Source organism: Emydura macquarii, unplaced genomic scaffold (genome assembly GCF_026122565.2).
Source record: "Emydura macquarii macquarii isolate MOO-44397 ecotype Brisbane River unplaced genomic scaffold, CSIRO-AGI_Emac_v2 contig_2768, whole genome shotgun sequence".
Taxonomy (NCBI): domain Eukaryota; kingdom Metazoa; phylum Chordata; order Testudines; family Chelidae; genus Emydura; species Emydura macquarii.
Genome location: NW_027132905.1, coordinates 15,756,203 through 15,780,531, shown reverse-complemented (window position 1 = coordinate 15,780,531; position 24,329 = coordinate 15,756,203). Strand labels below are relative to the sequence as shown.

The following is a 24,329-nucleotide window of genomic DNA, read 5'->3' as shown; positions in this document are numbered from 1 at the left end:
TTAAACCAGTGGTTCTCAACCTGTGGCCTAATCAGCACACAGCTGCAGCCCATGTGACATCCTCAGGGCCATATAGGTAGTATTGGATGTGCCCCACATAACACATTGTGGGCCGCAATAAGTTGAGAACCACTATTTTAACCCTTCATTGTTAAAGTTTATATTTTTGTTGGCTTTCTGATCATGAGGTGGTCTATACAATTCCAAAGTACCTGTAATCAAATTTATTGTGCCTTCATTTGTTTATATTCATGTTTGTATCTTTCACTAGCAACTTTTGCCTCAGGGAGAAAATTCTAGACCAAAACACCACACATTCTTGGATAAATTTTCAAAAATACATAAAGTGACTCAGAAGCTTAAGTCCCATTTTCAAATGTATCTTTCAATGAGACCTAGGCTCATAAGTGACTGTCACATTTGAAAATGGGACTTAGGCTCCTAAATCTCTTAGCCAACTTTGAAAATTTGACCTCTTGTCTTTGTATCTAGGGACTAAAATATCACGTTGAGGTAAGATCTTATGGCATTTTGTCCAAATATCTAACTCCTTGAAGCATTAAAGGCTGTGAGAAAAACATAAATATAGACACCAATATCTACAGGCAGGTTTGTTTCCTGCGGAACCTGCCTGTTCAGTCCTGTTAATTATTTGCTTTACATTTTTAAAAACAAATGTATTCTTTTGTAATGGTACAAACCTCCACAGCTTCAAGTAGTGATATTGTAATGATTAGGAGGATTAGATATTGCAGTGATGGGGGCAGATAGATTTTGGAGCATTTATTATATTGGTTCTTTGTACCTTGTTCTTCCTCGTTTTATTCAATTCTTACTCCCTTAATATCTTTGTGCCTTGCGATCTATCCTTGGGACGATGTGGTATACATTACAGGGAGTGGAGTTGCAGTGGATCTCAGTTCACAGATGAGGTCTTATAGGGAAATAGGTTTTGTAACCTGCATCAGTCCAGGGGGTCATAGGGAGGCAGGGATTGTTACACCGCTCAGCCCTTGGCGTGCCAGGAATGCAAAAAGCCTCTCTACCCTCGAAGCGAGGTGGTGTTAGAGGAAGGCGGGGTTTGTAATGGGCCTGAGCCTTCAGGGTGTGGCTGTTCAATGAGGTGGGGTGTGCAGAGGGCCGGAGCCCTGGAGGGTGTGGTGGGCCCTCGGGCATTATGGGTTGGCAGCCGTTGTTATGTCCAAGGTTTTCCGCAAGCCTTTCTATATCTTATTGGTTTTTCAAGCCTTTGCCTATTCCCCTCCCCCATTTAACAAGTGAGCGTTGCCGTTTGACGCGCCCCCGGCTCCCGCTGATCCATGGGGGACGACAGAGAACCAGCCGTTGCTGGGCGCTGCCATATTCAAAGATGGCTGCTCAGGGAGTACCTGGTTTCTTCAGTCCAAGATGGCCGGTCCCCCTGGTAGCTGGCAGACCTTGCCCCAATCCAAAATGGCCACCACGCAGAGAAGAATGCCCACCACAAAGATGGCTCTCGGAGTGGTTCCTTCGTGCCCCTATCAAAAATGGCCGTCGTCCCTCTCTGAACCTGATGGCCGTCACCGGGAAGAGACTTGTAAAGCAGGCGGGGGCGCGGCCTCCTCCTGAGGAGACGCGGGGGGGGCGGGGCGGGGCAGGAGGCGTGTCCTTCCCTAAACCGGAAGTGCCGCGCTACCTCCCTCCAGCTGGTTGTCATTTCGCTCAGCGGCTCTGTCCTGAGGAGACGGGACTCGGCGGCGGCCGGGCGGGGAGGGAGGGCGGCAGACAGTGGCAGCAGCAACGAGCAGGAGGCGGCCGGGGAGAAGAGACTCGCCGATTACTGAAACGCCTCCCGAGTCCCGACGCCTCGGAGCCGGTCTCGCGCCCCTCCCCCCGCGATAATCGATTGTTTTACATGAAGGGTGAGGGTAATCGCCAGCAGCCGCGAGGACGCGAAGCCGGGAGAGGACGCTTCGGAGCTGTCGCCGCAGGACCCCACCCCCCGGGCGATTCCAGCGGTCTCCTCCCCCCGCTGCACTAATCGATCGTGACCCTGTCCCGTAGCCTGCGGGCGATTTGGGAGAGCTGGTTAAACACCTTCCATGGGGGAGAGAGGAAGCCGGCCCCCCTCTGCCTGCACCTTCCCCTCCCCGCTGGAGGCGGCTGCTCTCCTGAGGTAAAATCCCTCCTGCCTTCCCAGACGCCAGTACTCGAGGGGGAAGTGGGGGGGTACCCCATAGAGAACAGGGGCCTGGCGAGCTCAGCTTCCCTGCACCAGCCTCGCCTCCCCTGCCGCATGCTGAATCCCTGAGGTAAAACCCACCCTCCATTGCAGAAAAGGGCTAGCTCAGCTGAAGGGAGCCCACCTAGCTCAGTAAAAGGAGGAGAGCTCAGTACCAGAAACCACCCTTCCAGAAGGTGCAGCAAGACACCTCCCTCCTCCTCCTCCTCCTGCACAAGTCATTGCCTGCTCCCCCGTCCCCGATCCTCCCCTAATGCTGAATGCAGATTTCTAAGATGAAACTCTTCCTCTTCGGACAGCCAGGACTCATCTGAAGGACATGCAAATATCGGATCACAAATAGAAGGCGAGCCTGGTGAGCTCAGAAACCCAATCCAACAGGAGCAGCATCAAGAATCCACCCTTCTCCTGCACAATCCACTTCCCTCCCAGCTCCAGAATACTGACTTTCTGAGATAAAAATCTTACCCCTTCAATAAGCCAGGACTCCTTTAAAGGACACATACTAAATAGTATATAATAATTATTATTATAAATAATAAAGGCTAACCCGGCAACAGCAGGGGGAAAAAAAGCCTGCACAATTCCCTCCTCTACTGAATGCTAAAACCGTGAAGTAAAATCTTCCTATATCCACAGCAAGGACTCTTTTGAACAGGACACAAATATATATTAGATTATATAGAATTTATTAAATTATTCCAGACTTAATTTTATTTTATTTTTTTTTTTTGCTGCCGAGAGGTGGAGGGACCAGACGTCATTGTATCTCTTTTCCTCTTAACTCATTTATGGCTGAGTCAAGGCTGCTGAGGAGGAAAAAACAGGATAGTTAAAATCTCTTTATTCCTGTCCCCAGAAGACTTTTCTCTTATTTATGTGCATTTCCTTTAGGAAGAGGAAACCTCTTATTTTTCTAACCAAAGATTTATTTTTCTCTTCCTCCTAACCAGAGGAAGGAAACAAATTGACACACGTTAAATATTTAAAGAGATTTATCTTTTCAAGGAACCAAACCTTATATCCAAATCGGAAATACCTAGGGGGTATGTGGAGGGAGAAATTGGAATATCTAGATTAAAACAGGATATTTGCTAGTTCTTCTTTGGAGGAGGAGAGAAACACTAAACATCATTGTTTTTACAGGAGAAAATCAAATCCTAAATATAATAAATGGGGGATTACGGGTTTGGAGTGTTAGTGCAAAACAACACTGGGAATAAGTCAGCTTTTCCAGTGAGATTTCATCCACATCTGCAGCCTCCACACCATCATCAAAATGCAGCCCCCAGCCCTGCTGCTTTTATAAATAATAACACAGCTGCCAATGGCAGTAGTGCTGGGTCAGCTTGGCTCTTTCCTGCTACAGCTGCCCATAACATTCAGGATGAGATTCTGGGGTCAGAAAAATCTAAAACTCAGCAACAGGAAAAGCAAGAGTCCCTAGAAAAACAGCAGCTTTCCCCTAGTCAAAGTCAGGAAGCAGGCATGCTGTCTGAACCTGAGAAAGCTAAATCTGAGGAAAATCAGGGAGACAATTCTTCAGAGAATGGCAACGGGAAAGAGAAAATAAGAATAGAATCACCAGTGTTAACAGGATTTGATTATCAAGAGGCTTCAGGGCTAGGTACTTCAACTCAGCCCTTAACATCCACTGCATCTTCTCTGACTGGTTTTAGTAACTGGTCAGCAGCGATAGCTCCTTCTTCTTCTACAATGATCAATGAAGATGCCAGTTTTTTTCACCAAGGAGGAGTCCCTGCAGCCTCAGCTAATAATGGTGCTCTGCTATTTCAGAATTTTCCACACCATGTCAGCCCTGGCTTTGGAGGTAGCTTTTCCCCTCAGATTGGACCCCTCTCTCAACACCACCCTCATCACCCCCATTTTCAGCATCATCACAATCAGCATCAGCAACAGAGGAGATCTCCTGCAAGTCCTCATCCACCTCCATTTACACATAGAAATGCTGCTTTTAATCAACTGCCTCATTTGGCTAATAATCTTAACAAACCACCTTCTCCATGGAGCAGCTACCAAAGCCCATCACCTACACCATCTTCTTCATGGAGCCCCGGTGGCGGTGGATATGGTGGGTGGGGAGGGTCCCAAGGGCGAGATCACCGCAGAGGACTGAATGGAGGGATAACACCCCTGAACTCCATCTCACCCCTAAAGAAGAATTTTGCAAGTAATCATATCCAGTTGCAGAAGTATGCTCGGCCCAGCTCAGCCTTTGCTCCGAAATCTTGGATGGATGATAGTTTGAACAGAGCTGACAACATTTTTCCATTTCAGGTGAGAGTCTACTCTGCTAATATACCTAGAAAAAAAGATGGATAATTTAATTTAATTGTTATAGAAACAATAAGGTTGAGTTGTGGGTGGTTTGTTTGTTTTTTTGTTTTTTTTGCAATATACTTCAATTACCAGACTTGCATGGTTGAAACTGAATTTAAATTGAAATAAAGTGAATGTCTAACTTGTAATTCACCATGTGACATTTCAGTCTTCATGATCTCTGAGCTGTGAATCATGCATTTTTTTTCAGTGCTACTTGTCAGATAAATATCTATTTATAGCCCAATGGGACATCTATTATAGTTCAGTTTCATCTTGGTAATTAACATTACACGCAGTAAGAAATAACAGTTGGTGAACAAATGTTGTTTCTACTTTTTAAATGTAACTATAAAAAGGAGTGAAGAATTGAAGCATTGCTTGATTTTAACTCTTAAAAATTTGAACCATTTGGAAATAATATTGTGCTATATGCTGAGGACAAGCATTCAGTAATCCTTAAATCTGTACACTGCCTTGTGTTGCAAAGTAGTTCATGGATTTAATCATGTCACAATGCAGATATTTTTAATTTTATTTACAGTTGAAATTACTAATCTGATTTTTTGCAGTGAACTGCATAACATTTTTTTCACCAGCAATGGTAACAAATATTGGTTATACAATATTAAATCATTACTAAAAATAGATCTGGATTAATGTCAGTTGTTGGCCTGCAGTGTGCTACACCTTATACTGTCGGGAGGCAGATTGTCTGACACTTCAAATTCATGAGAAACATCTAGTTTGTGGAAGTTAAAATTAGCTATATGATGTTGTTCCATATATATAATCAACATTTGGACTGTAATAGTTGTCTCTGTATCTGGCCATTAGTTACAGACCTAGCTTGGTAGCATTCTTATGTTTTAAAAAAAACCTCACAGGGTGGATCCAAAATGCAGAATTCTTTAATGTCTAGTGGCTTGTTTTTCAGGATCTTCAAACAAGAGCAAAAGTAAAGATTGCAAAATGATTGCAGTATTTCTAGCCATGGTGTAAGAAACAGGATGACCTACTTTTAAGTAATTTAGGGATGAAAGATCAGTAGATTAGAAGAACCTCAAAACATTTGTCACGGTAACTACAATCCCAAAGAGATCTAAATATATTTTATAATGACCTTGTAGGATCACTGGGAAGACCAATTCAGTTCCCTTTGGTAAATTATTCAGTTTGTTTAGTTTACAGGGCCTGTGCAGCCTTCGGAAAATAGAGCAGCAGCTGCTGGCAATATTTTTCAGTAAGGATTTTCTTTTTACTGCAGAACTACTAGCAGTTTAAATGTCAGGTAGTCCGCGTAACCTCGGAATGCATGGCAATAATAGATCTTAATTTTAAGAGTTCGAAATAATATAAAGAACTGGTGTCCAGCATACCAAATTCATACACTCAGACCATTAGCAAAGGGACACAGCTGGAGTTGGTCTTTTTTCAGCCTCACTGCAGCAAGACTTGGCTCACTGCTTATTTCATTCTGTACCCTGACACGTAGCTGATGTACAGAGTGACAGAATGAGATCAAGTGTGTCCTTGGTGCTGCGTTTAAGGCCCAAATGTATATGTACTAGTAGAAATGTGCTCCTTTGGGTATAATGGAAATTAGCCACACTCAGGAATCACTTAGCTTTGCTTTCGCATTATGTTCTAAATAGCACAATATGCCTGTCTGATATTTTATCATGGTCAAATATAATTTTTACATAATATACTGGTGTCTGTTTACATAAACAGTAACGTGAAGGTATACATGTCAATACCAAGACTGACACTTCTTCATGCCAGGAAAAGGAAAGTGTTAGTACCAGGCTGCAAAGCATTTACTCTATCATTTCTGTTCTGTGGTGAACAAGAAAAGGGCAGGGCAGCAAAACAGGATTCTAGTACTGTAGATCCAGAAAAGATGTTGATGATTTTCTAAACCATTTGGGTAATTGCTTTTTATAACTGTATTGGTTTGAAATCTTTAATACCTTTGTGATCATTTTAAAAAGTGACTGGAGTTCTGAGCATGCTGAAAAAAAATTATGTAAAATTTGGCCATAGATTTTTGTTATGCTGGAGCTAGAGTTTAGATTGTATTCTTGCCTCAAATCAAATCAGTCATAAGGGATTTTGCTTATGATAGAATACATGTATGTAGCTGCGCATAAATGAAGTTTCCTTGAGGAGGCAATCATGTTTTGTCTGAGACTTTCATTACTGGAATCATCTTAGATCCATACTGAGTAAAGTACCAAAAGCTACCTTTGCTGCTGCAACAGAATGGGGCTATTTGATTAACTATGTGTTCCTGGTTTCCACTTTCATTTAACATTTATTTTCTTATTTAAATCTATTCCCAAGTGTTGCCCTCATATTATTATGATTAATTTATTCAGAATGTAAGAATATGGAAGAACAAACATGAACTTTTGAGACTGTGATTTTTAGAAAAGTTATCTTTACTCAAAAGCTTAGTGAAATACAGAAGTACATCTTGGAGCATATCTTGTGGCAGAGCTCCTATGGCCGCCATACCTAAGTGCTCATTTTTTATTGATGAGTGTTGCGTATGTCCATGTAAATAACTTACATGAATGATTGTTGACTTCAGTTGTTTCTGCCTCATGACTCTTAGTAATTTGCCATGAGACAAAAATCCCTAATTTTTATAAATAAAAAGAGGGATGATTTTCTGTGTTGATTTGATTGGTATTTTTGTAACAGTGATGGTAGCTCATTTGGTATTGTGGTGGCCAAATTACTTTGCCGTTTGTTATGCCTAGTAATTCTATTCATCTGACGAGCTTAGTCTCCGAATATCACTTGGAGTAGATAAGATCCCCTTCTTACAGTTGGGGAATCCAAGGCACAGGAGATTGAGTGACTTGCCCAAAGTCAGAGCAAGTCAGCGGTGGAGCAGTAAACAAAATCTAGATTTCTTTACTCCTCATCTTGAACTGTTAAAGCTTCTTTTCAATTAAAGCACTTAAATCTGTTATTTAATTTCCTTATTTTTTTAGTTTACAAAGATATTTTTCAAAAGAGCAAAGCCGCTATTTGTCATCCTTCTTTGACCTTTCATTTGAAAAGTTGCTAGTCTTGAAAAGAAGAAACTGTGCTCTTGAAAAGGAAAATTGTAGCTATAGTAGCCTTCCATGAAGATCTAAACAAATGAGTGAGTGGGCCTATCTTGTAACGTTAGGGATTTTTAAAAAAACAATTGCTCCCCATTTTCCTCCCTGTAGCACTGACAGTCTAGCAGTCCAATGGGATAGTGATATGTCGGTAATTGAGCTGCACTGCAGCATTGTCCTCAGGATTGTATAGGCTTTCCTCTTCCTACATATTTGCACTTTTTTAAAGACTGGAACACCCTGCTCGTTATGCAATACATAAATCTTGCTTTGATAGGCATTTCCAGCTCTCATTTTCAAACATGTGAGGATGTTTGTAGAATCAGTTCTTGAAGGCTCTAACAAATTGATCAATAGTACTCAGCTTTCTGTAAAAAGTATTCAAACAATTTTCTGCACAGCTTCTTGGAGTAGGACATGAAAATAAAATTCAAATTGCCCATTTCATAGAATTTTGCACTTGTGGGCAGTTCACTGAATTCACTTGCTCAAAATGGTTTTTTTTTCTCCCCAGAGAAATGCCTTGAGACATTTAACCCGTCCCAATCCATGGAGGTTCTGTGCTAAGGGGGCTTTTTCTTCCTCAGGGTAGATGTGAAATACTTGTGAAAACACACACGACTGTAGACGGGAGTTTGAATTTTAAACTACAGTAATGATCTGTTTGTATTCAAAAATCCTGACTATATTGATAAGTGTATTAAAAAAAACCCATTCACACAGCAGTTTGGAACTAAAAATATTCTGAAATGCATTTGCTAACCTTTCATTATAAAGGAATCTTGTAAATAGTCTTTACTTGGCTCATGTCAGGATTTTGATTTATATTTTCTCATTGCTCTGGAGGAGCGCCTGGACAGATTCGGAGAGCTGGTTGCATAAAATGATTAGGCTAGCTGTTTTGTAGAAAAGGTTTACTTTTATTCTCAGTAGATTTTATTCTATGAAGCTTTAAGTTATCCTTTTGCAATACATATATTTGGTTTTTTTAAATACCTGTTCACCTATTTTCTATAACTACATCCACTGTATATTAACTAGTGATTTGTATGCCACCCCCCATACTGAGTTAGCTGTTGGTCTTTGGAATTAAAAGCACTCTAATGTGGTATGACATGCACAGTTTAAGTACTCTGAAAGTTAACACTGTTCTTGTTTTATAAACTTACTACTGACGTTTGTACTCAGGCTTCAGGCCCCTTCCATATTTGAGTGCAGGGATTTTTTTTAAAAGAGGGCCTTTGTTAGGAAGCTATTTGAATTATGTTTCCTAAGATTAAAAGAAGGAATCTTACTAAGCATTTAGCTTTGAAAATGAATTGCATACACGACAGGATAGCATGGAGCGAAGAAGAGAATATAGGATAATATACAGTAGATGGATCCATATAGAGGTTATATGCAGTGGAAATAGGCTCAGGTATGTTATTTGAAATTTATATACAGGACAGTGACTCTTCTTAATATTTAAAAACTTTGAGTTTGACAGAGCATAAGTGCTTTTGTGGGAGTGAGCACTTCTGATCCACTTGAGTTTTCCAGTTTTCATTTTACTCTTCCTGGTGAAGCGAAAAAAAAAAAAAAAAGATCAGGGCAGCATACAGCAACATCCCTTCAGGAAAAACCTGTTTATTCAAAGCTTTGTTAATTCAGTGGTTACTGGATGGGGAGTTGGAAGACACCACTTATGGGGAGGTGGGTGGGGTGTATATAGCAGCTGAAAATTAATCATTCTGCTTCAGAATGAAATAAAAATGTGGAATTCATGTCCAGTGCCTAAAGCTACCAAGACACTGGACTAACTGTTAGGACTCCTGGATATAGAGTTACTAGAAACTACAAAGACAAACATAAAGAAATAAACAGTAATTGATTTATAATAGTAAATATTTACTTTATAGCAGTGACACCAGTTTTTTTAATTATGAGAATGAGGACAAGGTTTCAGAAAGTTTCAAACCTCTAAAGCACATACGGTGGATAGGAATTAGAAGTGATCTTTCCACAACTACAGTATGCAGCAATTCTGCAAAGGAAAGTTCTCCAAAGATATATATTGAATAAAATTGATAGTCTTCAATTTTAAAGTATGATGTATACAACTATGCTTGCCCCATAAATACTGCTTAATCATCTTCAGTAAATTGCTTAAATCGCCAGTTTACTTTGCATCATTACTTATGCCTGACTCTTCAAAGAATTCACATTTTGTAATATTAGGCACAGCCCTTGCTACAAGCAAATTGTCACACCCAGGCAGGCTTTGATTTTATACTGTTTGGCTTTCAAAGTATTGGCAGACTATGGTTGTGATTGCCTCATCTTGGGAAGTATTGAATAGAAACTCTCAGTTTCTGGAGTCTTAATTGGTCAGGCGATACTGATGGCATGGCTACAGATTAAACATAGTTAGACCTGCATTTCACTGGTTGAATCCAGATCAACCATCTGTGAAGCTCAGGAGAATTTAGAGCTAAGATTTTGATTCAGGCCCATGCTGAACATTCTCTTCCACGACATCAAGTTTTCATGTTCAACTTCCATTGCCTATAATACCCCAATATATACTATACGTAACTTATCCTAAGTGTTTTTATTCTGGAATGGGTCCCTTTGGACTTCAAATAGGGAGTACGATGGATCTTATGGAATCTGAATTGTATGACTTAATAGTGTCCTACCTATAAACATTTCCATTTTAAACTCAGTCCTTATATAATACCTTTCAGCCAAGGATCTCAAATCACTTAAAATATTATTCTTTATAGATGGATGTGGCACAAAGGTTAAGTGACTTGCTCAAATTCACATGAGTCTGTGGCAGAGTTGAGACTAGAATCCAGGAGTTTGTGTCTCAGTCCTTAACCACTAGATCACATCATGGCTACTGTACATATTTTGAAATTATTTCTAGGCAGCATGCAGGAAACAGACCAGCAATTCCATTTCCCTTTTAGAATGATTTGGTCAGACCTTAGCTCAAAATGTATTGTATAAAGTTCACTGGTGTAGAATATCAGATGCTCTATATTAATCGGCTGTGGCCTGCTAAATATTACTTTTATATATTTGTTCTAAGCAATGTTGTTTTTTATATAAATGCCAATATTTCTTACAGCATGTAAATGTTGATAATATCTTAAAAGCAGGCTTTTGTATTGGGGCTATAATTTGATTCTTGTTAGGCTCCTGTTTCCCAAACTCCTTTTTTCCCCCAAAGGTAAATGTGCTTGCCTTTTGAGTCCTCTTATAAAGCAAAAGTTCAGACACACTAATACGCGCTCTTGAAATGCGAAGTTCTTCTTGTGATCAACTTATGTAAGCAATGTCAGCCACCAGCAAACATATTTTGTTATAGCTATGCAGACATTTTACTTTATTTTGGGTGGTCATTATCCCTTCTTTCTCATTCATATATTTATTACACACAGATCACCAGTATGACTCCCTTGGGTCCACTGTCAATGTCACTTAGTGAATTGGGCTGTTTAGAAAACAGTAACACACTATGGGATGAATCTCTCTCCCCACTGAATGCTTGAAAGAAAACACTCATTTGTTCTAAGTGCAGCAGAGTGAAAATTCATATGGTGCACAAACTGACTTGAGTCTGAAAAGACCAACTTCTCCCCATATTTGGTTACCGAGTTAAAAATCAGAACTTAATATTTACATGTTACAGCAGTAATGTTAAAGCAGTACTAAATGTGTAGTCACATGTCTCTTTGGCAAGATGGCCACCCATGCTAGTCTCAAATTTCAGTTATCATTTTCAGATAAAGTATATCTTGGTTTGCTTGGTGAGAAATGTTCACCAACATGTGAACTTTTAGAACAGTGCATCAAGCAAAACTGGTGCTGTTTTCTTTTTAAGTAATTTCAGGATCAAAGATCTTAGACTGATGGAGAAATTCCACTAAAAATAAAAATGTGTTCATGGTGCCTCTCTCTTCTGGCCATTGTGCTATCATGATACTATAGCCTGTCAAATTGTTAATGGACCTCTCCGCACAATGAATCAAATTTGCTGACTTAAACATTGTTCAATCTCACTGAAACTGATGAGGTTTCATGATAGTCAGTGCAGAATTAGGTCTGTGTTCAGGGATCTGGGAGCTCTATGAGATCTATTCTTTTTAGAATAGGCTTAATCTAGAACTGCTTGAATAAACAAAGTACTGGGATTCACTCAGTAGTTCCAAAAAGCTTTTTTTTTTTTTTTTTTTTTTGGGGGGGGGGGGGAGAGTTTTCTTCTAGCCGCTTCCGGGATATGTATGCTTTGCTGGTTACATACCTCGTTGCTGCCATCTGGGCTCAAGGTGTCATGAGTATTTTTAGGTTAGTCTATCCTATCCAATGTAAATAAGACATAATAAAGGGTGGACAAATACTCTTAATTGCCAAACCAGTGAATGATATGCTGCATTTTGAATGTCTTACAGGGTGATGGAGAAGGCCTGCTGGAAGGGAATATAATTAAATAGCATTCAGGAAACATGGGTTGCTGTTGTGAGGGTGTCATGGTATAAATAGGGACATAACCTGAGTAAATTCTGCAACTGGAAAATGCATCAGATGTCATATGAAATAAAGTATTTGTACCGTGGTTATCACCATAGTAACTAAGCAACTTAAAAAGATTATTGTAACCATAGTAGGCCATTGGTCTAGCTTCCATTCTACTTTCCCTAATAAGTGGTGTTTTGTGGAAAGGACACGATGCTAAGATGCATATTAACTTGGTTTGTGGCTTTTAATGAATGCCCTCATTAAGCAGGGACACTGAGGAGCAAACGTTTTTCAAATTTCCTGGGACAAGGCTAGTGTTTTTCCAGGGTTGAGGCTGAGGCAACTTGGTGCCTCAAGCTGACAAGGCCACCTAAGTATTCCTTCAGGCCTGAGAAAAAATTTGCATATCAGTAGAATATTGAGAATGCTCTAGACTATTTAAAAATCTCATTAAGACGTATGACTGAATGTGGAGGAGAGAGGCCTCTTGGTATTCAACATTTCATGTCACTCAGACTTTTGTCATCTAGTTATGACTGGAACCACTAGAGAGTGAAGAGGATGAGGCTCTGCACGTTTTAGGCCTGCACCCTTCTGTTGTGAATGATCAATTTTTGGTGGCTACCAATGGGAACCGAGCCATTTCACTTTTTTTGGTAATCAAGATGAGCATGGTTTAGAACTTCAGGTGGGAAACCTTGGGAAGCTAAGCTTATAGGACATGGATGTCCTCATTATAAATTCATGTATCTTAAAGGGGGAGAATAAATGGGCATGTCATTAAAAATGGAATGGTTAGAAAGGAAATTTTCCCTGAGCCCGCTCCCATTAAAGAATCTAGTTGTCCCTTTGAGGAAATTTCCGATTTATTCCATCATTCATTGCCCATGTGTTTAAATACTGCCTCTGTTGAACCAAATGTTCCTAAACTAGTATTCTTTGGTAGATACATGTGCTCTCTTGTAATACAAATTAATGAGAAATAAACACTGTGGAAAGATGAGGCGGACACAGCAAATTGAATTTTGGGCCAGATTAGTGTGGGACACACTGTCCTGTCAGTGACCGGAGTATTGTTGACTTCACCTTTCTGCCAAATTAAAATTTACATGCTGCTGAAAAGAACTGTGTCTGGAGAGGAGTAGTTGAATCATCAGTGGCAGTAACACACAAGATTGTTTGTTTTTTTGGTAAAGGAAGGAAGTGAAAAATAAATTCTCAATTAAAATTATCATTTTGCTTTTGGTATGAATGTAACTTACTAAATAGGAATTAGCCTAGGACACCAGAGCCAATTGTTTCTACTCTTAAAATACCATGGGGTATCCACAAATGGTTATTAGCAGTTTTAATTTAAAGACTGAATCTCTTGCAATACATTGCTCAGCCAAAATGGCAGCAGCATTTTAATATTGAGGCAAATGAGCATATCTGTTATTGAAACAGTGCCATTTTATGCAGGTTATTTTAACTTCTCCTCCTATCGACATACTGAGCAAGTGTGGCTCTACTTAGCTTGCAAAATTTCAATTTCACATCTAGTGTAGAAAACATCCAACATTTGTGGGAAATAATTGCTATAGTTGTACACAAATTCACTCTAATCTTCTGTCTTGAGTTGCTAATAATTTTTCTTGTTTCCTTATGGGCAGAAACTTTCCATGCTTGATCTTGGTTCAAAGGTGAATCTGTCTTGGAAAATGAACAAAATATAACACCTGGAATTAGAGGTGGTCCCGTTTTTGAGCACAGAAATTAAATGCAATGTCAGCTAATGCATTTTAGTAAAATTCTACTTGCTTGTTTTTATGGAGAGATGGGGTGGTTGTGTGAGAACATTTTTTGGGGTGGATGACTAAATTATTTCATCATGGGGCAATATATGTTGTGCTTGGACTAATGAACATTTGTAATTTTGCAAGACTGTATTAATGAAACATGAAAGCTAAATATAGACACTAATGTCAAGAAGCTGAGAACCATAACACTTGGCCAAAGTGTTTGTGTTGGTTTGCAAACCTTGTACTACATTAATGTAAGATACTACTTTTATCTTGGATAAAGTAAGTGGCTTTGGCAGACATGTGAACTTGGATTTTCTCTTCAGTTGAACATTAGCTGTTTTAGTCGGGAAAGGGTGAACTATGAATATGCTAAAGAGTGACGTTGGCTATCATGAAGGATAAATCCTTGGTAAATATACTGCAAATGGACTGAGATGATGAGATGGTAATGTATACAAATCAACTTGTCTCTAGAATTTGTCTAGTCCTTTGCTCTTAAGTATTTGTTTAAAATTGTAAAGTTTTGGGTATGAAGAGTGAAATTTCAAAGTACAAAATGTTAATTTTTTTACCTTAAAAGAAACTAGACTATTTGGTACCAATATTTGCAATAAATGGAATTCCGTGCATGTGTATTTTAATTGGGTGAAGTCTGAAATGACTAACTGTATAGCACTGGATTAATATAGTTTGTATTGTAATGGCATAGATTAAATCTTCACTGTGGCACTGCAGTGTGTATATCCAGAATACAGATTTGCTCGGGTCTGGGCTGAAGCCTGACTCTTAAGAGTTTCACCTGGGAGTTTTTTTTCAAAAAAGTCTATTTTACTACTAGATTGATTGTTATATTTAAACATTCTAAAAATATTGACATGCATAACAAAGCATATTATGAAATACAAACTATGTATCCAATCAGCACAGTGAAAAAGTAGACAGAAAAGCTATCATCAAAATAAAAGGAACCGAATGAAAATTGAGTTGGACCCCCTTTTCAGGAAAGCACTTAAGCATCTGCTTAATTCCATCGTCAAGTACTTAAGCATGTGCTTCATTTTGAGTATGTGCTTAACTCATTGACTTCGATGAGGCCTAAAGCATGTGTGTAAGTGCTTTTCTTAACAAGGATGCTTTCCTGAACTGGGACCTTAAGTTGCAATTTGTTTAATTCCTTCAAACAGGATTTATTTGAGGGTGGAAAGTATTAAATTCGGCAAATAGAGTTTTGGAGTAGTTCAATTTCCAGACTTCAGCTGGCCAGAAAACTTCAGTGAAAACTAAACTGATGAAAAAGGAAAACAAACTTTTGTATAGTTTGTTTTCCATTTTTTGACCAGCTCTAAAATATACATGAACACTCCTGAACATTTTTTTTCTTCAAACAAACATAAAACAACCCAAATTTTCTTGTTCTCTTAACAGTATCAGTTCTGACTGAATTTTTATGACTGGCAAAATAAATGCCCAATGTCAGTATGACATTTCAAAAAATATTTAAAACGTATTTTAAAAATGAGAGATTACTTTGCAATGAGATTTAATATAGGCTGTCTCATTTTAATTAAACATTTTAAAAATCACTTATTGTGAGACCTTTTTAGGAGTAAAACTAGTTTCATTTGTTTTCAGATATTTTGTTCATGGTGTAGCTAATGCAAAACTGAAGCTTCTGATGTGAATTTAGTGTTATTCCATAAAAGCCCATGAGTCCTTTAAATATAATTAAATATAATTCCATTGTATATATTTAATTCTGATCTAATGTCATAGGGTGGAGTTGAAGCTTCTGCATATTAGAGGTAGCCTTGGATAAGCATTTTGTTGTCTAAACTGGCTTTGTTTGTTTACTTGCAGGATCGCGCAAGGACTTTTGATATGCATTCATTGGAGAACTCGCTGATTGACATAATGAGAGCTGAAAATGATTCACTGAAAGGTAAATTTAGAAGATGACTGTTTCCTGCAGTAAATAATTAGAATGATGTGCTTGCACAGAATACAGAACTTGTGTTTTATTAGAACAACTAAGGTATCATTTGCCTATTGCATGCTGGTCAACCCATCTAGGCCTCATTTTCCAGCTCTGTCAAGAGACAAAGGTGTCAGTGCATGTGAGCACCTGTGTCTCTAATGTCTTCATCAAGAACACTAAGAAATGGAAACACAAGGCATTGTTTTATGTAATAAGTGGCTTGAATTATTCTGAATTTTTTTAAACAGGCAGCATTTAAAAATTAAATTCTAAGTTTCTGGAATCTTACTCAGATAGGTAAAACATACCTATCTACTTGACAGTGTTTTCCCTCTTTAGTCATAAACTCTTCTGTCTCTGCAAAAATAAGTCTTGGGTAATTATTTTACTAGCCCAGTGTCTAATATGAGTATTAAGCTATTTCATCACAACTCTGTCTCAAGTAGTCGTTTCCCTTAACTATGCCACAGACTTGTGTAATTCAGTTTCCCTTTTGAATTGCAAGGTTCTTTGGCTACAGTATTTTCTCTACAGTAAAGATTGAACAGACTTGTGCTGTCTCTCAGGAATGAGAAATGTGTAAATATATGGGAACAGTATTCTTTGCAAATGAAAGATTTTAAAAATAAATCAGTTTTAAGCTTTCCATAAATGTTCTGAAAATGTCGACTAAAGAAGCAGCTCTGTTTTCTGAAAATGCTTTTAATAGACATAAGCAATATATTAATGTAAAACCTAATAGATGCAGCACATGCTATAAAACCCTGAAGTTTAATTCGTTGCAGGTCAGTGCTAAGCAGCAATCTTACAATTTCAGACTCAGGTTTACAGTTGTCTGACTACTCTTATTTATCCACTTACTCAGTTTTGTTACTGACCTTGAGGCTACTAAAAGAGATTTATGATCATCTTTAAAAATGAATTTACCCTAATGCCAAGCTTTGTTTTATTAATGAAAGTGACTTACATTTTAATAATGCTCATCTAGTATGATCCCAAAGTACTTAACAGACTGGTATACTAAGAAAGAGTTCCTGCATCCACCTCTGGAGTGAAATGCAGCTGCATGACAATTTAGTGCAGGAAGTAAGTTTCCAACTGAAACTATAGAGGCAATGCTTAGTAGACAAAACTCCTACTGAGTTTTAAAAAAACAGCTGTCCCCATGGGGAGAAGGGTACCAGTGCCATTGGATCTTTAATGACAGCATGTTGTAAGGGCCTTGGTTTTTTTCATATGCCATCAGATGGCTGTACGCTGCGTACACCTTAGCATCATAATGGGGCCTAGTTCAATACTGAATCAAAAGTCAAGAGTCCCATTTAAACTGAGCACCTGGGATTTGCTTGGAGGCCTTCCATCCAGTTATGAAGCAGACACAACCCAACTATTAGCTGATTAAATCTGACAAGACCATTGCGTTAGGTGATGTGACTGCAGACCAAATTAAATTTCTTTTAAAGCTGAGTTTTCTAACAAAGTAAGGTTGCTATATTGTCATGTTCAGTACTTACGTAAGGGCAGTTTTGTACAGTACTGTGATTGGTTAAGTGCTCTGAAAAAGTCCTTTGGTTTTAAAATTGCTTTTTACTTTACTTTTAAAATGAAGTGTTCAACGAGTGATGGAATAAATGTCAGCAAAGAATAGTGTATAGTTCTGATGCATACTAATTCTTGCTTGAGCTTGATTTGTTAATCCCTAGTGCAGAATCATCTATCTTTTGTCCAAAGCTCCTGTGCATTGTTGCATAATGATCAGAACACAGAAGGGGCATGCGCTGAAATTTAACTTTAACTTTGACCATTTTTGGAGGGGTATGTTCTGTAGTCGTCATCGTCCTCGTGTCGTCGTCGTCGTGTCTCCCTTCCCCCCCCCCCCCCCCCGCCTCAGCAGGAGCATGCTGGTCCCTGGCCCCACCCACCCCCTCCTGGCCCCAGCCCCGGCAGGAGCTCACTCTCCTGCCACTGCAGCCCTAGGGCTAGAGAAGTTCTGTGCCCCTGACAATTATTGGGGTGTGGTGCCCCTGCTTGCCCCCCTTTGTGCATGCATGTGGAACACAGCAACATCAGTCAGATTTTATTCTGGGAAATTTTCTACTGTATTTTCTTTGGGTGCTTCATTCTGAATTGATGTACTTTATTCTAATCTATAATGTTCTTTTTTGATGTTTTAAGGTTAATAATCCTAAACATACACTTGCCTTGACAGTGGTTCCATTTTAAATTTCTTGCCATAAATACTCCATATTACACCTTTTTAAAGCAGTATTTCTTGGCCTAAATTTTTAAGTTACTTTTGAAATTTGCAGTACATAAATCTCTGTTCTCTGCTATTATAGCTTAGCAGGCTTGTGCAGTGGTTTATTTGTTGTAGTATTTTAAGGAATGTGCCTTTTTAAAAAAGAATCAGCTTGAATAATATTTAAAAAAATAGCAGACCATAAGAATTTTAAAATATGATGACTCACGGTTGTCATTTTGTAGTCTTGCTGGCCTTTTTAAATACCTGCGATTATGTAAGCTGGTCCATACAAATAGTTACTCAGTTGGTTTTTATATGGGTTACTTTTCATGGGCAATGTTTTTAAACTAATTTGAAGTAGCCTTCCATGGGAAGAGATGGAAGTCCATTGCTTGAGACTTTAAAAATAGACTGGACAGAGCATTAGAAAACATACTGTCGGAAGCAATCTGGGATTGGCAGGGCGATGGACTAGATGATCTAATAGGTCTCATTGCTAACTTGAGTCTCTGATAAAATTTAACAGTGACTTAAATGTCAGTATTCTAAATCAGGTTACTTCCTTTCATATCACAATGGTCTCCAGAAATAATGGAAAATATCAAAATAAGCCATGTGAGCCTTTTAAAGTCTTTAGACCAGTTCAGGACTGGGGGAAAGATGTTTAGGGACTGGGAATCATAGTGTTGGGGCCATTATCTCTTAAAGCTTTGATGGAAACTCCTGTATGTTTAAGTGATGGACAGACTTAATATTGATATGGATAGAATAGTGGTAGTTTTTTGGCTTTGAAGTCTACAGTGTAAAAATCAGTAAAAACTAAACGAAATCTATTCTCCCTCAGATGACCTATGTGGTGATAATCTTACATTTACTGATCTTGAATTTCTTTATGAAATAAGTGTAACATTTATTCTTGGATTGCTTGCAATATTAAACAAACAAAGCAATGTTTTCTGTTTTTGGTGGATATTCAAGAGATCCATTTTGAAAATGTCATTGATTCACTATTAGATTCAATGTTAAAATCCTTATGAGATTTTTGTTAAACATTATAAAGAATATTTTTATTTTGTGGCTTTCCTTTTTTCTTTCCTTGAATCCTATCCCCATTTCCTTTGCTGAGCAGCTGCCATTTCAGTATGTTATTTTTATCCATGAGAGTGAGTGTGCTGACTTCTGCATAGCCAATGACAATCTGCAGAAGCTTTTCCCTAGAGACTAATTGCATCTTCTTTACATTGTACTCTGCCTTCATGAGTTGAGCTGGAGATCCAGAGTCTGATTTTTGAATCTGGGTCTTCCAGATGGCAGTTTGATCATTGGAGTAATACTAGAAGGCTGACTAAATATTTCCTTCTTTCATCTAGAATGAAATGTCTTTAAATACTGTGTAGTGGCAGACTTGCTGCTTTAGTGACTGTCATGTACCTCTGTTCTTTCCAGGCTATGGGAGTAACGCTTACTGCCTGGAAGTGGTGCAAAGTGAAAGGGATTAAAAAAGCAGGCTGGCACATCTGTTTCCAGCACTGCAAAGCACTGTTGTAAAAGAGTCTGACTAGAAACAGCCAAAGGAAAATAGGTGAATCCGCTTTAAAGCTGCATGAGGGATACATGAGAGAAAATGAGGCTGAAGATGGCTAGGGTGCAAAAAAGCTAGGCTTTGGGCGGAGTAAAAGAGTAGACTAAACCTGAAAGGGATTGGGTGGAGGGGGAGTAGCTGTGAGGAGGGTGTGTACATTGCCTGAAAATTGGAGAGGAGAAAGGCAACCTAATGAAAATGGAATTCAGAGATCTGGTATCTCTCAAAATGATTACTATTGAGTTTACTGCTACATTTAGTAATATTTCTAGAACAATCATTTGCCTGTTAAAGTTCACCTGAAAAAAATACTGTAGATTTTTAAAAATGGGTGAAGATCCACAGTGATCCTTATGGAAAAGATGGTTGTGTCAAAGGGTTGGAATTACTTGTACAGAGATTTTTCTGAATATTTGGGAAGGAAAAAATTCACTTGCATTTTCTTGTGCAGTGTTTGGAATGTGGTTTGTTTCTAGGACACCCTATCTGGGTCCCCCAAATATGTCAGATAATTGGTGACATAGTCATATGTTAATGTAGCACAATCTTGGTTGAGGCCTATAGATGCACTATAATATAAATAACTAATAATCATATACAAGACTATAGATCTGGCCAGATAAGTGGGTGACCATGCATAATCAGTACAAAACCTGAGGTTTAATTTTTGTTAGCATCCTAAAGAGGTCTACAAAAACAAGTGTTCATATTTTTATGGTGAGCAGGGATGTTAAACTTAATAGTTAACAACTCTTCCTTTCCTCCCTCGTTTTACTTTGGGAGCGATATACAGTATCCTGCTAGGGTCCTGAGGGTACTCAGACCCATGCATTAAGACCTGCATGAGGAATGTGTATGTTCTCTCCAAGTGATTGCTCATATGCATTCCAATATAGGTTAGTGCGCGCCCCGTGCACGAGCCTCCGGAAGCTTTTCTGCCCCTAGCAACCCCCTGCGGGTCGGCTCCTGCGCCCCCTGGAGTGCCGCGCTCATGTTGCGGTATATAGGGACACTGCCGACCCCGTGGCCCCCAGTTCCTTCTTTCCGCCCGTGACGGTCTTTGGAATGCTGCACCTTGCTCATTCGCAAGTAGCAATCTCCTATTTAGTAGTTAGTAGTTAGTGAAAGTTCATAGTTTTTATATATATTAAAAAAAAAAAAAAGTTAGAGTTAGTTGTTATAGTTGAGATTAGTTTTGTTAGCCCTTATGGGCTTCCTCCCTCGTTTTACTTTGGGAACGATATACAGTATCCTGCTAGGGTCCTGAGGGTACTCAGACCCATGCATTAAGACCTGCATGAGGAATGTGTATGTTTTCTACCACTCACACACAATTTTGGCCACACTATTCACCACAGTTCTGCCAATCTGCTTGAATCCTGACCTGGGAACAGAGGATTCCCATCCTATAATTGTCCATTGTAAATGGGTTAGGATGCTACTGCCAGACTCTTCATTTGTGACAGTCAAGGATTTGCACTCTTTTCAAGGATAGCTAATATACTGACTCATCACTTGACCTAGTCCTTGGATTATTCACAAGCCTTTATTTTAATTCCCTTTAGTTATTTCTAGTTTACAACATGTTTATTTCTACAACTTTATATAAAATGCAGTGTTTCTGCATATGTTGGTTCTCTCCAACCTTTTCTGTATGTCTAATTGGCTCTTTCCCAGTCTTTAATTTTAAAAATAGCTAAACTACAATCTCTTAAGAAGAATCTTTTTTAACAAAATAAAATAAACAAAATAAAATAAAATAAACTGAGAAAGGGGAGACGCTAACAGAAATCAAGGCCATGACAGAGGTTTGTTTTTAAATGAATAAAGGAAAAGTAATGACCAACCATCAAGTCTTGGCTTTCAAGATTCTTAGCTTATTCTGTTATCTGGCCAATTTTTGACCACTCTTCCATTTAAAAAAAAAACCTGAATCACCAAAGATTGTGATAATTTCACTTTTTTAGATATAAAAGTGAAAAGGGCCCAGCCATGGAAGAACTGTCAAAATTCATAGCAAGCTGGGAAGAAAAGAATGGAGGATGCAGGTGGAAGAAATAAAGTTGGTAGCTTGACTACTGTGGTAAATGAAATACTAAGATAGACAGTGCAAGGAGACTTTTGCTTCCTGACACTGGTTTTATATATTGGTTGCTCCTAGTCCTCCTTTGAGCCTGACAGTCATGTAGGTATGATCCATATTTAAACTGCTCTAAGACTTTGAAATCTAGAATGAATTTGTTTTGTGCTCCCCAAACAGACCTGAACTGAACTTCTTAGAGCATTTTTGCAGGGTGGGGAAAAAAAGGGAAGGATAACCAAACCCAGCTCCAAACTTTGCAATTTGGCCTAATCTCCAATTAGTCTAGATAAAAAATGGAAAGACTGATGATGGCAGTGAACTTTTGTCATGTTGTAGCTGTCATGGCATTTGGTCTCTCAGTTTTAACTGGGGTGGATTTGCACTGAAGAGACACTTAGCCTGATGCACCATATGTAGAAAAAATAGAAATGGCCTTGATATTAATAGCTTTAGCAAGAAAAAAATGGCTATGCTTCAGGATCACCTCTGGAAAAATATGCATGTGGCAGATGAAGCTCATTGATGTACCCTTAAAAAAATACACTGCTACTTTGTGAACCTACAGCGTGTAAAAGTCATTTCTATGAAGAAATAAACTGAAATATTACTTAGCGCTCTCTTGCTTGTGTTTCTGGAAAGTACTCCGTCTCCTTCCTGAGCTGGTTGGATTATACCAAGTACTGTGAGCTGCAGGTGAGAGCACATTTTAATTCCAGAAAGAAATGGAGTAGCCCGTGTAAGTGTTACAGTACCCTGAAATTTAAGTTTAAGTTGTTGTTTGAAAGCAAAGATTTTTGTGTGTGGCAGGGGCTTGGTGAGGAGGGTGGGAAGGAAGAAAATTTTCTTGACTCCCCCAGCAGTTACTGCTGTTATGGTATGTCCCAAATACTTGTTTCTTTCTGTGTCTCTGCTGTTGTGTTTGTGTTGCTGTAATTTTCTTAAGTGCCTGTGCAGTACAAGGAGCTGCCCTAATTTGCGTATGAAGATTTTACAGCACAAGGTAACTTCTTTCTTGCGGGGCAGGAGGAGGGTGCATGTGGGGTTGTGGTGTCCCATGCAGTCACTGGGATGCTTAATAATGAAACTACAATCAAACATTAGCCAGCTGGCTTGCTTTCAGACTGCTGCCAGCTCAGAAGATTCTTTTTGGAGCATGGGTGGGCGTACACACATTGGCTTGTATGTGTAGTAACTTGCTCACTGTAAAGCTACTTAAACACATACTTTTTTTGAGGTCCTTCTTTAAAGGTGCTAATTTGTTTGGTACTTCCTGGTGGCATGTCGGATTGTGGATTGCTATCATATCCGTTTATGTAATGTAAACCTTAAGTAAAAATGGAGTTGCTTTTAAAAATGGCTGTAGTCTTGAAGTCACGTGCAAGCCCAGTGAATTTTTTTTTTTTTTTTTTTTTTTTTTTTTGCATAATGTAAGTCTCACTCAACACACATACAGAACTGGCATCTCTCACTAAGATATAAAACATACAGGAGATTAGAGAGATAAGGTTGGTGAGGTAATACCTTTTATTGGACCAACTTCTTTTAGTGAGAAAGACAAGCATTCAAGCTTTCACAGAGATCTGCAGGTCTGTAGAATAGTTACTTATGGGTCAGGAGAGACCGGTGAAAACTCTCCAGAGATTTAGAATTGTTTAAAGGGTCAGCTTCCCTATATTCTAATTCAGAACTGGAAAAAAAAAATCAGTTAAAGGTTAAAATTGATCTTTAATTTATGTAGTGATTACCTTTGTTTAGTGCCAGCACAGAATGAAACATTTGTGTCCTCAAAGAAGACAGGGCCAAATTCTGCTCTCATTTATAATGTAACTGGAATCAGTGTAGTTAATTCACACTAATGTTGATTCAGCATTAACTCAAAAATTGTCCCTTAATCTACAAGATAATCATGTGAATTTAGAAGACAGCATGCTCTGGGAAACCCCATAGAGCCTGACCTAGGGCAAGACTTTAAAATATGACAGTGATTTTGGATGCCTAACTTGAGACAACATACAGGGGCCAGATTTCAGAAAACAGTGAGCCTCACTCTCTGAAGATCAGGTCCGAGGTGGTATCTCAGATTATGTACCCAGATATTGAGGCCATTGTCTTATATAGGTTTTTAAAAGGCTAGCTATCACAGCCTCCTTTCCACAATGTCACTGTGTGACCCCATGGACACTGTAGAAACCCCCAGGAATTTGACATTTAAGATGTTACCTTTTATGAGTAAAATTGTTTTGCAGTTAGCTGACATAATGAATCGGGATCATAACATAATTCAAATTAACAGACTGAAAATGTAGGAGTTAAATTTTGGTTAATGTTTAAAAAATACTATAGCAATTATGAGAGGTAAATTGCCTTTTATGCTAAATTCCTGAGTGTTCGTTGATGCTTAAAATACAGTTTTAAGCGTACAGTAAATAGATCACTTAGAATGAAGTGTTAATCTGAGAGTTCTTGGGTTTTTT

General features: G+C 38.7%; 1 protein-coding gene across 3 annotated transcripts in view; it reads left to right on the top strand.

Moving 5' to 3' along the window:
- The first annotated feature begins 1,739 nt into the window (after window positions 1-1,739).
- Window positions 1,740-24,329, top strand: part of CPEB4 (cytoplasmic polyadenylation element binding protein 4) — a 59,082-nt gene continuing 36,492 nt past the window's right edge. For 2 of the 3 annotated variants that reach the window (XM_067567304.1, XM_067567302.1), the window contains exons 1-2: window positions 1,740-4,519; window positions 15,831-15,912. In XM_067567304.1, coding sequence (XP_067423405.1) covers window positions 3,395-4,519; window positions 15,831-15,912 — 1,207 coding nt within the window. In that variant the 5' untranslated portion in view covers window positions 1,740-3,394. The remainder of the gene's footprint in view (window positions 4,520-15,830; window positions 15,913-24,329) is intronic. The other variant, XM_067567303.1, reaches the window with a different exon arrangement.